The sequence below is a fragment of the Coffea eugenioides genome, chromosome 3, assembly GCF_003713205.1.
Source record: "Coffea eugenioides isolate CCC68of chromosome 3, Ceug_1.0, whole genome shotgun sequence".
Taxonomy (NCBI): Eukaryota; Viridiplantae; Streptophyta; class Magnoliopsida; order Gentianales; family Rubiaceae; genus Coffea; species Coffea eugenioides.
Genome location: NC_040037.1, coordinates 37,577,215 through 37,591,141, shown reverse-complemented (window position 1 = coordinate 37,591,141; position 13,927 = coordinate 37,577,215). Strand labels below are relative to the sequence as shown.

The 13,927-nt window shown below is 34.9% G+C and overlaps 2 protein-coding genes, 1 long non-coding RNA gene and 1 pseudogene across 4 annotated transcripts; 3 read left to right on the top strand and 1 right to left on the bottom strand.

The window, feature by feature from the left end:
• The first annotated feature begins 204 nt into the window (after window positions 1-204).
• Window positions 205-1,981, top strand: LOC113766541 (annotated as a pseudogene).
• Window positions 1,982-6,532: 4,551 nt separating this feature from the next.
• Window positions 6,533-8,279, top strand: LOC113766540 (berberine bridge enzyme-like 18). Its single transcript, XM_027310721.1, has one exon. It carries the CDS (start codon window positions 6,533-6,535, stop codon window positions 8,138-8,140), a length of 1,608 nt encoding a protein of 535 aa, XP_027166522.1. The 3' UTR covers window positions 8,141-8,279.
• A 364-nt stretch (window positions 8,280-8,643) lies between these two features.
• On the top strand, window positions 8,644-11,779 carry LOC113766972. 2 transcript variants are annotated; one of them, XR_003467829.1, is made up of 3 exons: window positions 8,644-8,828; window positions 8,941-9,045; window positions 11,425-11,779. It is a non-coding gene; the product is annotated as an uncharacterized LOC113766972 (long non-coding RNA). The 2 variants fall into 2 exon arrangements; XR_003467830.1 differs by lacking the exon at window positions 11,425-11,779 and adding an exon at window positions 10,178-10,251.
• Window positions 9,510-10,305, bottom strand: LOC113766971 (tropinone reductase 2-like). The gene is made up of 2 exons (XM_027311136.1): window positions 10,205-10,305; window positions 9,510-9,901 (listed from the first exon to the last, which is right to left on the bottom strand). Exons 1-2 carry the CDS (start codon window positions 10,282-10,284, stop codon window positions 9,670-9,672), a joined length of 312 nt encoding a protein of 103 aa, XP_027166937.1. The 5' UTR covers window positions 10,285-10,305; the 3' UTR covers window positions 9,510-9,669.
• Window positions 11,780-13,927: the final 2,148 nt, after the last annotated feature.

The following is a 13,927-nucleotide window of genomic DNA, read 5'->3' as shown; positions in this document are numbered from 1 at the left end:
GTATGAAAAGTCAATTGATCTCATCCTTCAACTTGTCTAATAGATTGCTATCGTCAAATTGTAAGTATAAATAGCCATGCACTTAGAATATTGTAGTGCATCAATTCTTGAAGTTAAACCATAAGAACCTTGCCAAGAATGGAGACTACTCCGACCACCAAAATTTCATACATATTTCTTTGTTCATTAGTGCTTATTTTCTCAATGCCATGGAGCACTAGGGCTCAAATTCATGAGAGATTTCTTCAGTGTCTTCATTCTCGGAACAATGACTCAATCTCCCAAGTCATTCATACACCAGCAAACTCTTCCTATAATTCTGTTCTGCAATCTTCCATACAGAATATAAGATTTATATCTCCCATGGAAAGAAAGCCCTTAGTCATTGTAACGCCACTGAATGATTTTCACGTTCAGTCAGCTGTTATTTGTGCGAAATCCAATGGCTTTCAGATCAGAGTTAGATCCGGAGGTCAAGATTATGAGGGCCTTCTATTTCCTATTATCTCCAGCCATTTGTTATTGTTGATATGAGGAACCTGAGTGGAATATCCATCGATACCGAGAGTAAAACGGCCTGGATTGGAGTTGGAGTACGTCTTGGCGAACTCTATAACGCGATTGCTGAGAAGAGCCCCAATCTTGGCTTTCCTGCAGGGACGTGTCCTACCGTAGGAGCTGGTGGACACATTAGTGGGGGAGGAGAAGGCACATTGACGCGAAAATATGGCCTAGCTGCTGACAATGTCATTGATGCTAAAATTGTGAATGCGGATGGAGCAATTCTTGATAGAAAATCAATGGGAGAGGATCTTTTCTGGGCTATTAGAGGTGGAGGAGGAGCCAGTTTTGGAGTAATTCTAGAGTACAGACTCCAATTGGTATCCGTTCCATCAATAGTTACTGTTTTTACAGTCAACAGAAATTTAGAACAGAATGCAACCAAGCTTGTCCACCGATGGCAACAAATTGGATACCAGCTTGATCGAGACTTATTCATCAGACTCTTGATAACACAGGCAAGGAGCGGTCAGGGTGGAAACTTAACAGTTCAAGTTGGATTTCAATCTTTGTACCTCGGAACAGTTGCCAAACTTCTCCCACTGATGCAAGAAAGCTTCCCTGAGCTAGGATTACGCAGAGAAGACTGCACGGAGTTGAGCTGGATTGAGTCTGCTCTTTATTTCTCTGGTCTTCCAACTGGATCAACGGTGAATGATTTGGTACTTAGTACCCCATATCCCAAAAATTATTACAAAAACAAATCAGACTACGTAGTCGAGCCCATCTCTGAAGTTGCATTGGAAGGATTGTGGAAAAGACTCTTCGAAGAAGGAGCAGAGGCAGGTATGCTTATCCTTTCACCATCTGGTGGAAGGATGTTTGAGATTTCAGACTCTGAAACTCCGTATCCACACAGAGCTGGAAACATATACCAGATTCAGCATATCTCTTCCTGGACTGAAGAGAACAATGCAAATTCTCAAAGGTACATAGATTGGGTCAGAAGGGTTTACAAATACGTGACTCCATTTGTTACTAAATCTCCCAGAGCTGCATACCTGAATTATAGAGACTTGGACTTGGGAGCCAACAGGGAAGGCAACACAAGTTTTGCACAAGCTAGTATCTGGGGTATGAAGTATTTTAAGAACAATTTCTACAGGTTGGCCCATGTGAAGCAGGAGGTTGATCCAAGTAACTTTTTCAGATATGAGCAGAGCGTCCCTCCTTTCTCATCCTCATAGAAATGGAGAAATGCTTGAAGGATTAGTATATCATATAGTCATCTATCAGAAATTAGTACATATATACGAGTACAACTACAGTAGCTTGGGTCATAAGTGTTTTCTTTTGTATACTTATTATAGTTGATGTGTCTTAGTAAACATATAGAAATATGGGCAAGATGCATCTTTGTTAGATGTTTAATTGTGTTAGTGTTGTAACATATGTGATTCCTTGAATGCTATGAGATACTTCCTTGGGGTTTTAATTGTGTACGTATTATATTTTACAATTTTATTCACCATCTGTTGCAAGCTGGGGTTTACTGACTTCTTCATGACTTACTTCTTAGACACGCATTTACTTCTAGAATTCATCTTAAGGTCACTGTTTATCTCGTGGAGTTGCAAAATATTCTATTTTGTGGTACCAAGTAGTTTTCTTGAATGTGTAGCGAGTATCGTAGGCTCCGTTTGAATGAACTGCTTTTGAACATGTTTTTCAAAAAACTTACAATAGCGATGTATATAAATAAAAATTTATTGTAGTTGTTTGTCGGAGTATTTTTAAAATTTTAAATAAGATTATGATATTTTTTTGAATATGAAAAAAAAAATCAATAATCACCACCACCCTCTCGATCTCTCCCTCTCTCTCCTTCCCTTTATTCCTCCTTCTTCCTCTTCCTCTCTTGTCCGTCTCTCTCACTCCCCACCCCCTTCCTCCTCCCTCTTCCTCTCCTACCCTTCTTCCTCATCCCTCTTCTCCTCCCTTGCCACCCCGGACCTCCCCTGGCTGCGACCTAAGTATCGTGCATTTGAATTTCACAATTTCTGCAATTAAAAGAGGTCCAGACACAGCATTTGAACGTAATTATTATTGTAGCATTAAATTGGTTGAATTTAGTTATTGGGAGTGTACGTAAGTTCACACAGCATCAAAGGATCAATGCAGAGTGCAGCAAAGGCGGCTAATGCCCATGACGTCATTATACAAATTACGTGTGGAACAAGAAATTGTATTAATTAGTTGGGTACCCTTCAACTCTTCAAAATAAGTCTTGTATAATAGCTTCTTCATACACTGTTCTGTAGGTCTCACACGCTTCAAATTCATATATACATCATATGAATGAATTCAACTATGCATTTTAAAAATTTCAATTTCTTTGCCAAATGTTAGATAAAAATTGGAGAGCTAAAATGCAAATAAATAGAAATACAAAGTTATCAAAGATATACATGGGAATTTTAAAATTTCCTGCAGGTGATCATATTAAATTATTTTGATGTTCATGTATATTGATTGTTGTATTGAGTAATCCAAATAATTCTATAAAATACATATTAAATTGAAATCTATTGAAATGCAAACAGAAAAAAAAAAAGAAAATTTTTATTAGATTATCAACTTAATTTACATGTGATCATATATTAAAGTGATATTGTCTTGTTGAGTCCCCGCTATTCAGTTAAAAATGAAAACTGAATAGTTCTTATTGATGAAGGACGAATCCTAGTTTGCAATATATATATATATATATATATAACATGGTCCTCAATTTGAGCCCTTTTTTCTCTGGTTTTCTTTGTTTTAAGGTGGCTTGAGATCATCAATATATTGATTATTGAATTATTGCACATAGACAACAAAAAATGTAGGATAGGACCATTTATAGATCTGGGCTTGCTTTCATATTAGTCATTCACTTTAAAAGTTGCATCAAAATTTTTTTTTTCTCAACTCAAACATAGCTTCTATAAATCATGCGCAGACCAGGGCAAGACCCACAAGTACAAAGTTATAGTCAAGGGTTCCATTAATCACTGCAAGGAAACATGTTACTTTTGATTACAATCTATTCTGTTGCCCTAGTTTACAGATCTGATGAAGATCAACATAGAGTTCTCACACTTTGAGTTAGCAGGAGCTTTCAAAATGGAATGCCTGCTTATATATATGGGTTGCATAGCACAATGTTGAAAATACAGGAGACATTAACAAAGTTTTCCAATGAAACCTTATCTCTAATTGCAGAAATGTTTCTTCCTTGCTTTCAAAATGGAATGCCTGCTTAGAAAAACAATGTAGATTTGAATCTTGATGGGTGACCCATAGTTGTACTCCACCCTCTATCTATTTTTCTTTGAAAAGAAATGGTTTTTTTTTCCCACTAAACATATACAAATATGTATAAAAACGAATAAACGCGCTTAATACACATATGAAACTTTCCTTTTGTTGCAATTTACCTAGCATTTTTTTTTTACCACGAAAAATACGGAATTTGGGTAGGTAAAATTGAATTTTGATACAATCAGTACAGTTATTGTATTTGATACAATCAATACAATTTTTTTCTAAGAGTTGATGCATAATTATAGACGTGATTGTATTCGTATAATGAATTGATGTACATGAATAAAATTCATGCATATGACACAGTACAAAAGAATATAGTATACATGAGATTGTGTAAAATTTATAATAACTATACAACTGCACCAAAATCTTGATCGAAATTTAAAACGTGCTTGGCAAATGATGAATTAAAAAAAAAAAAAAGAAAAAAGAGAGACGCTGTGGACGTCCAAGACAGCCAATCAAATCACGGCTGCGTAATGGACTATTTCCACTGTATGCATGCGTGCATGCATGCATGGACCTGAAATTTCCATTAGCAGACTTGACTACGTACATTTCAAAGGTAATCTAGAGTCTTTTTTTTTTTTTTTCTTTTTTTCTTTTTGGTGCCCAATACTTGTCCTTGAAAGCTTCCCTTCCAAGCATTCTCTTAAATTTTGAGGTTAAAATCTAAAAAATTAATTAGGAGGGAGGGGTATGAAATTGACCCTTTCCCAGTATCATTCAAATTAATTAACTAGTAGAATTTTAACGCTGTAAAAAAACTTCAAATTCCAAGCTCATTAATTAGATCATCTACTTCGAAATTTCCAATAGTAGGAACGGCTTCTTGGTTTCTTGAGTTTGGTACTTTCCATTTCCTCCCATAAGACAAGTATTTGCTGAAATTTAGTACAAATTGAGATATTTATTTGGTTTTTCCACAAATTTGACTCAAAAATAATTAGCATGTGTTTTGACACCCACAAAGAGGAAACAATAAAAAGAAGAAAAAAAAACCATTCTATGGTGGCTCCAAAAAAAAAAAAAAAAAAAACTATGATGAGAAATCCAAATCCTCTTGTATATACGCATGGCACAAATTTTTCTCAGGTATAATTATAACCACAGTATGAATGCCTTGTTTTTGGCCAATGAATTTTCCCCAATCCCTAATAGTCTAATACCAAACTCATACGCTAAAGACTAAGAAAGTTCAAATCACTGGCAATTGGTACCCCCATCATTAAGTTTTAGAAAAATGTTATCATAGGTTTAAAGTTTTCAACTATTTTCACTTTTGCGCCTTGGATTCTTGTAAAAAGCACCTATTTGCCCCTCTGTCCTCACAATTTTCCAAAATTTCTTGATTTTCACCCCCTTTAAAATTTACAAAGTTTGCATTTTTATTTATAATTCTTTCTTTAAATTTATAAAATCTTCTCCGCTATGTAAGAAATCTACATAGATTCATTTATAACACAAAATTGATCTTTTTCTTATTTTTTTCCCCCAAAGCATGCATGATTTAATTTTGCATGAACCAATTCGGCTACGTACATTTCAAAGGTTTTTTTTTGTGGGCTCAATACTTGTCCTTGACAGTTTCCCTTCCGAATATTCTTAACTTTTTAGGTTGAAACTTGGAAAATTAACTAGTAGGGACAGGTTTCAAACCCCCCTCCGTCAATCAAATTCATTTTTTATTGCAAATACTTGTCTTATGGGAGAAAATTAAATAGTAGGATGGTTTCAAATTCATTAAAAAATTAGAATTTTAACCCTTTGAAACTCCAAATTCCAAACTCATTAAATCCTCCACCTCCAAATTTCCAACGGTAGGTGCAACGTCTCAGTTTCTTGATTTTGGTAGTTTTAGTTTTCTCCCATCAGACAAGTATTTACAGACATTTCATGTCATTTTATCTAAAATTTTCCTGGTTCTTTGGGCATGAAATTTCCCCACTCCCTAACAGTCAAATACCAAATTCACACGCTATTAAGTTTTAAACAATTGGAAACTATGATTGGGAAAGTTCAAATTGGTTGCAATTGTTCTCCCATCGAGTTTTAGAAAATTGTTCATAATAGTCTAATAGGTTTAAAGTTTTCCACTATTTTCGCTTTTGCAACTTGTTTGCCTCTCTCGAATTCTTGTAAAAGCGCCTATTTGCCCACAATTTGTAACGTTTCTAGACTTTCACCCCTTTAAACCTTACAAAGTTCACCTTTTGATTTATAATTCTTTCTTTAAATTTATAAAATTTTCTCCTCTATTTAAGAAATCTACATAGATTCATTTAGAACACAAATATGCTATTCATTATAAATCCAATGCAATAATTCAAACATAAGAGGCATACAATGACGATATTAACAAATCTATAATTGACAGTCATGCCCCCTCCGAGTACCCACAGGATCCTAGCTTCGTCGCTGGTTCAAATTGAGTTTAGGTATGAAAGGTCAATTGACCTCATCCTACAACTTGCCTGCTAGATTCCTTGACTTTTTCTTTTTTCTGTCTGCAATCCTTACAAACAAAGAAACGTATAGAAAACTGTCAATGCCGTAGCAGGAGTATAAAACTATCATCAAATTTGTAAGTATAAATAGCCATGCACTTAGGATATTGTAGTGCATCAATTCTTGAAGTTAAACCATAAGAACCTTGCCAATAATGGAGACTACTTCAAGCACCAAACTTTCATACATTTTTCTTTGTTCATTAGTTCTTGTTTTCTCAATGCCGTGGAGCACTAGGGCTGAAATTCATGACAGATTTCTTCAGTGTCTTCATTCTCAGAACAATGACTCAATCTCCCAAGTCATTTATACACCAACAAACTCTTCCTATAATTCTGTTCTGCAATCTTCCATACAGAACATAAGATTTATATCTCCGACGGAAAGAAAGCCCTTGGTCATAGTTACGCCACTGAGCGATTTTCACGTTCAGCTAGTTGTTAATTGTGCAAAATCCAATGGCTTACAGATCAGAGTTAGATCCGGAGGCCATGATTATGAGGGCCTTTCTTATCTTTCCTATTATCTCCAGCCATTTGTTATTGTCGATATGAGGAATCTGAGTGGAATATCCGTCGATACTGAGAGCAAAACAGCCTGGATTGGAGTTGGAGTACGTCTTGGTGAGCTCTATCATGCAATTGCTGAGAAGAGCCCCAATCTTGGCTTTCCTGCAGGTACGTGTCCTTCTGTAGGATCGGGCGGACACATTAGTGGGGGAGGAGAAGGCGCATTGACGCGAAAATATGGCCTGGCTGCTGACAATGTCATTGATGCTAAAATTGTGAATGCGGAAGGAGCGATTCTTGATAGAAAATCAATGGGAGAAGATCTTTTCTGGGCCATTAGAGGTGGAGGAGGAGCCAGTTTTGGAGTAATTCTCGCGTACAGACTCCAATTGGTATCCGTTCCATCAACAGTTACAGTTTTTACAGTCAACAGAACCTTAGAACAGAATGCAAGCAAGCTTGTCCACCAGTGGCAACAAATTGGGTACAGGCTTGATCGAGACTTATTCATCAGAATCTTTATTACACAGGCGAGGAGCGGTGGAAAATTAACAGTTCAAGCAGCGTTTCAATCTTTGTACCTGGGAACAGTTGCCAAGCTTCTACCGCTGATGCAAGAAAGCTTCCCTGAGCTAGGATTGCGCAAAGAAGACTGCACAGAGATGAGCTGGATTGAGTCTGCCGTTTATTTTGCCGGTCTTCCAAGTGGATCAACTGTGAATGATTTGGTACGCAGCACTCCATATCCCAAAACATATTACAAAGCCAAATCAGACTACGTACTTGAGCCCATATCTGAAGTTGCATTGGAAGGATTGTGGAAAAGATTCTTCGAAGAAGAAGCTGAGAGAGCTCAGCTTATCCTTTCACCATCTGGTGGAAGGATGTTTGAGATATCAGATACTGAAATTCCATATCCACACAGAGCTGGAAACATATATCAATTTCAACACTTGGTGTATTGGACTGAAGAGGAGAATGCAAACTCTCAAAGGTACATAGATTGGATCCGAAGGCTTTACAAATACATTGCTCCATTTGTTTCCAGATTTCCTAGGGGTGCGTACCTGAATTATCGAGATTTGGACTTGGGAGCCAACAGGGAAGGCAACACCAGTTTCGCACAAGCTAGCGTCTGGGGCATGAAGTATTTTAGGAAAAATTTCTACAGGTTGGCCCATGTGAAGCAGGAGGTTGATCCAAGCAACTTTTTCAGATATGAGCAGAGCATCCCTCCTTTCTTATCCTCATAGAAATGGAGAAATACTTGAAGAATTGGTGCATGAAACATATATCGATCAAAACATCATCTACCAGAAATAAGTACATATGGGTACAAATACAGTCATCTTGGGTCATATATTTGTGTTTTCTTTTTCATACTTGATATAGTTGTGTAGTTTACAATAAGGACAATGCTACAGTGCCTATAGTTATGGTAACGATGTTAAGGAAACCTACTATTACAGGTTTCTATTACCTTTAGTGACAAATCAAATTTTTTAGCGACTTTTTAAATATTATATTAAAATAATTAATATTAACTTTAGTAAGTTTTTAATTAAAACTAGTAAGTATATGCCTGAAAGATAAGTTTTAGTCAAAAATCAAAATTTACCCTTTCAATAATTTAATTTACTTATTATTTGACAAATGTTACTTGTGTTTAATTTAAACTTACTAATACTAAAAGTAAAAAATTTACATATTAAAGTAAAAAAATAATCGGTTTCTGAAAACGGTTTGGGTTTCCACCTCTCCAAAGTTGCTTCCCTTCTTTTTATTTTCTTCTCACCTCACGGAAGATTGTAGAAAATTTTTCTTGGAAAAGGAAGGAGTACAATCATCATCTTATGGAACGGGATTAGCTTTAGCTAAAATTTAGAAAACTGATCAAGCGGGCTAAGCAATTCTATCATATCTTCAGGCTGAACTCTTCTGGTAGGTTTCATGCCTCAGTCTCTTTTTCTACCTTTTACTAAGCATTGATTCTCATTTCGGTCAATCAATTGGCCTGCCTAGGCGTGGAGGAAAAGCTAAATATGCTTTATAGATATCACAGGTTCAGGAGAAAGGGTTTCCCCCCTATCAAACACAACAAAAGGGTTAGCAACTGTGGTAGCCAATCAAAGAACATATGAAAAATAGCGGTGACGAGGTTAGACCATCATGTTCTCTTGAAATCGTTTGATTATATTGCTGTAATTTATTTATATTTCATTTGTTTTGTTTGTCAAGATTTTCTTGCGAAATCAGGGCTGAGAATTTGAAGAATTTATTGCAATTTTGGGGCTGAAAATGTCCGTTAAAACATCTAGGACATGGTTGTAGTTTTGATTGTCTACGAGTAAAATATGCTTAATAGCCATATGAAACATCTAGGAAAGGACTTGAGACTAGGCGTTTAAGTTAAATGTGATTAATTTGTGAATGCATATAAGATGTTTGGTGAAATGTCAAAGAGAAATTTGTGTGTTATGATTGCTACTCTGTGCGGGTGAGAAAATTAAAAGTTCTAATTGCCAAATGGTAATGGCAGTCAAATTGTTAAAAATCTGATGGGAGGCTTCTTAAATTACTCCTTTTTAAGCATACCATTCACTTTCAGCCGGCACATCCTACAAAATATCTGCACTGCAGTCCGCATTTGGGAAATTAATTCAAACCAAGATATCCGAAATATTTCCCCTAAGAATTACTTTGGATGCAAATACTAAAATTCTAAACAGAAATGATGTTTATGATTCTTTAACAAGTCAAGAAATAGATGGACCAACCATTTTTATGGATCAGAATTTGTACTTACCAGTAAGTTCAACTTGCCGTCGAAGGTGGAAGAGACATTCTTTATTAGTTCCTCTCTTTCTGTTCTTGAAGCCTTATCGCAAGTTGAACCATAGACTTTGAAACCCTGTGCTCCCCATTCTTGCAGCCTTTCATTAAGTTCCTTTTGGTTTCTTGAACATGTGTATACTGTGGCTCCAAATCCTGCTAACTCTTCCACTATGGAATGCCTGAAATTTTGGGTCAAATAGTTAAAATGGGGACACGCATTTTGAATGTTGCATTAAAGCTACTAGGGACATAATCGCACATATATACTAGAACCAGTGAAGGAAGTAAGGATTTATGTATACGAAACGAGATATGACCGTGATTGAGTAGGTTTTTCTGCTCATTAAAAGTTGTCCAATTGGTTGTTAACAGTTAACATACCCTTTTGAGGAGTGAATGAGAAAACTAATGTTGAAATGAATTTACTAATTTTTTGATATAAATATAAATACCAGGAACTACATTTGAAGAAATTTGCTTACCCAATGCCTCTGGTGCCACCAGTAACAAGGGCAGTCATTCCATTAAGAGACCACCTACCACTCAATTGTTCACTTGCCATGCTTTCAATGGCTTCCGACTGGGTTGAGAAAAACGCAAGCTGGAGGGAAAGAAATGACCAGATAGATTTTTTATCATGATAAAGATGCAAGGATAGATGATACCTGTATATGTACGCTACCTGTTAAACCACAAAAAGTACTTCAAGATTTTGTGAGATGGGAGGTCAGAGTTTTGAATCTTGCCTTCTATTAATTGTCACTTTATGTAATTTTTTTAAATCCAACAGGTGTCAAGGGGCATCCGTCTAATTCAAAGGTAATTTAGTCTCTTTCTATTCCTAATAATCCAGTTAGAATTGTCCTTTTCCTCGTTATTTAGGAGCAAGAGTAGGTAAAGACATAGATTATTGACATTTGAAAAAAAATCTGCCAAAAGTATAATAATCATTGAAATCTACTATCCATCACAATATTGCACTTAAGCTAATGGTCAGCCGGCTGCAGCCCAATGGCGTAAATATACCAATGGATAAATGTGGTTTTATTGACTAAGATTCCACTGGGGCCCTCTAACATTGTCCTTCAATTAAACAGAGAAAGTGTATGTATATATGTGGTTTGAAGGTCATATTAATGATTTGGGTTACTTGGCTTGGAAGTCTGTGGGAATCGGTCCAAGTTTCATCCATACATATTAATTACCACTGCTTACTTGCTAGGAAGGAGTCTTGCGCCACTCTCAATCATAAGATATGGAGAATTAAGATGACTCCAAGCTCCATAATAAGACAAGCATAGTGGTTGAAGTATTCATAAATACGATTATGTGTATTCTCTTTTTTTTTGTCCAAAAAATACGACTTTGTGTATTCAAGTAAAAAATTTGGGGGTTTACGCCAATGGGATAGGTAGCAAGTTCAATCAAACTCATTTATTGTAAACTTGTCATTACTAGCTAAAATACTCCAAATGAATGATTTTTATTCTTATGTTCTCAAATAAATGAATTATCTACTTCGATTTTTTCGAGCATTAAAATTGGTACAGGTGGTTTACTATAGAAATGTGTCTCACATGGCTTGTTCTGCTGCTAAAGCTTAGGGGCTTGAAGCACGTATACGTTTTACTATTATTCTTGTCATCATTTGGTTATTTCCGCTTCCAGATATGCTAAAACTGAAAGTCATGTTCTTTTTCAGTACTGGATAGCTCAACGGGATGGAATAAGTGAAAGGAAGCAGGGAAGATTAGCATTAATCATGAAATTCCATATGGATGGTTCTAGTCAAACATGGGGTGCATCGGACACAGTCTCTCTTTTGGTCTTAGTTGTTATAGGTGTTTTCTGATTGCGCTACTACTTTTGTAGTTGTGACCCTGTCACATTTTGTTCAGCTTAGTCAGGGACTATTATGCAGTAGTTGTTCTAATGCTTAACCATGATAAAACCTCAGTAGTTTTATATAAGCAGCTACTTACTACATGCTACATTTTGCTGTAAAGTACTATGGAGGATGCCCTTACCACATTAATAGCGGTGTAACATCCATTCTATCGTAGGAGCACGTACTCTTATTTATTTCTGCGAGCATTAGAAGTTTTTACTCCAAAACGAATGTATCGTTTCGTTTGGACCAAAAAAATGTGTTGCTTTCCTATATAGACTGACGGCATTTTTATGAGAGAGCATCGGCCTTTGTGAATTTAAGTGCCGCGATTTCCTCAGTAAGCCATTAGCAGAAGTCCAAACAAATACTATCTTCCCACGTCCTCTACGAATAAACAACGAATCCACCTTTCTATTTAATGACAATCTGCCATTAGGAATAATGGGACAAACTTTTAGCTAGGCACCTGCATCATATTAACAGTTAATTCCTGCACCATGGACATAGAAGAACCAAGCAGCTCAACTTTCCAATCCCGCCAAAAAGATGACAATGGATGGATCACTTTTCCTTTTATCACAGATATATCCCATAAGTCTCGCAGCAAATTAGTGTTTGTCATATGCACTCAGGAAAACGGGTCGAATTCGGGTCAAACCGTGGGTGATCCGATACGACCCGATCACCTGTTTATGAATTAAAAATTATTTTACCTAACTAAATTAAGTTATTCTTTTTTTTTTCAAAGGCATTAATCACTTAATCCTAAATGAATTTATTTAACTTATTCGAAGTTGAAATTATTATATTTGGACAAATAATGTATTATATTATTTTTTACTTTTATACTGCTTTTATTTATTTTATATTTGGTTTGGAATAAAACACTTTTACGGTGTTTTTAATTTATTTTAGATTTGGTTTGGGATTATTTATTTAAATTTTTATTACTTGATTATGTAATTAGTCTTGTGTGAATTAGAAATTATAGTGGTAAATTAATAAATTAAAATTAAGTTTTGGGTCATTCGGGTCGTCCCGCCAACCCAAAACCTGGAATTTTCAGATTCGAGTCAGATATCCTGACCCATTTCGGGTTGGCGGGTCAAGTTCGGGTCAGCCAGTTTTCTCTTATACCTGGGTCTCAACCCGACCCGTCACTCCGATTTGGACCCGATTGCCACCCCTAATTATATTGGTAAAAAAATAACATATTTTACAAATTATTCCAATTTATTTAGAAAATGTTACTAATTTCATTAGAAATTATGAAATGTAATCATGGTTTATTAATTTTTAACTAAATATAAATACTACATACGAAAGGAAAATATATTTGACTTTGTTTTACTTTGATTAGAAAAACTTGTGGTAGAAATAACAAAATAGTGACAGGGGTGCAAATTTCAAATCAACAACCAACGTACACTTAATTACGATAATTTTTTAGTTGACCAAACTAATATATGCCATAAAGTAGTAACATTTGATCATTTATAAATTGGCAATTTTAGCAGTTTATATACAATTCACCTATAAAAATTATGATTATTATAAAATGACATTTTATAATAATTTACATACTATTTGCCAATTAAAAGTAAGTTTGATAAAAAAAATGTGCATATAAATCCATATTGTAAATGATACAAAATATATTTGAATCTCACGAAACTTGATATGTGGGTAAATTTACTATAGTTTTCAAAGATTATGCCACATTAGTACAAATTTAACTTTTATACTTGTGACCTAGAAAATAAATTTATTAGAACACATAACCTTTGTAAATGATACATACATTTATTAAAATGCTTAAAACACATAACATTGATGAATGATACATACAATCATATATTATACATTTACGTTACCAACAATTACTAACTATAATATTAAGTTTCAATCATTAATAAAAAAATCTTAGCATTATTTTAAATAAACTTCCTAATACTTGTTTCATATAAGTTTCTTTAAGTAAAATAGTAAATTTATGCCACAAACTAGTAAGTCTTGATGATTAACCAAATTTACTGTTTTATCAACAGGATTTACTATTAATCCGTGAAAACTTACTATTACTTGAACTAAACTTACTCTCCAAAAAGTAAGTTTCGAATATAGAGTAGTAATTTATTTTTTTTAAAAAGTAACTTTCATTTTTATTTCAATTTACTTTTTAAGACATAAATAGGATAACACTTGGATGACCATTTTTGATTATTTTTTATTTGCTTTTAGCGATCATTTGATTATTTGATAGGTCTATCCACCTAAATAGGATAACACTTAAAAATAAGAAAGTAAGTTTTCT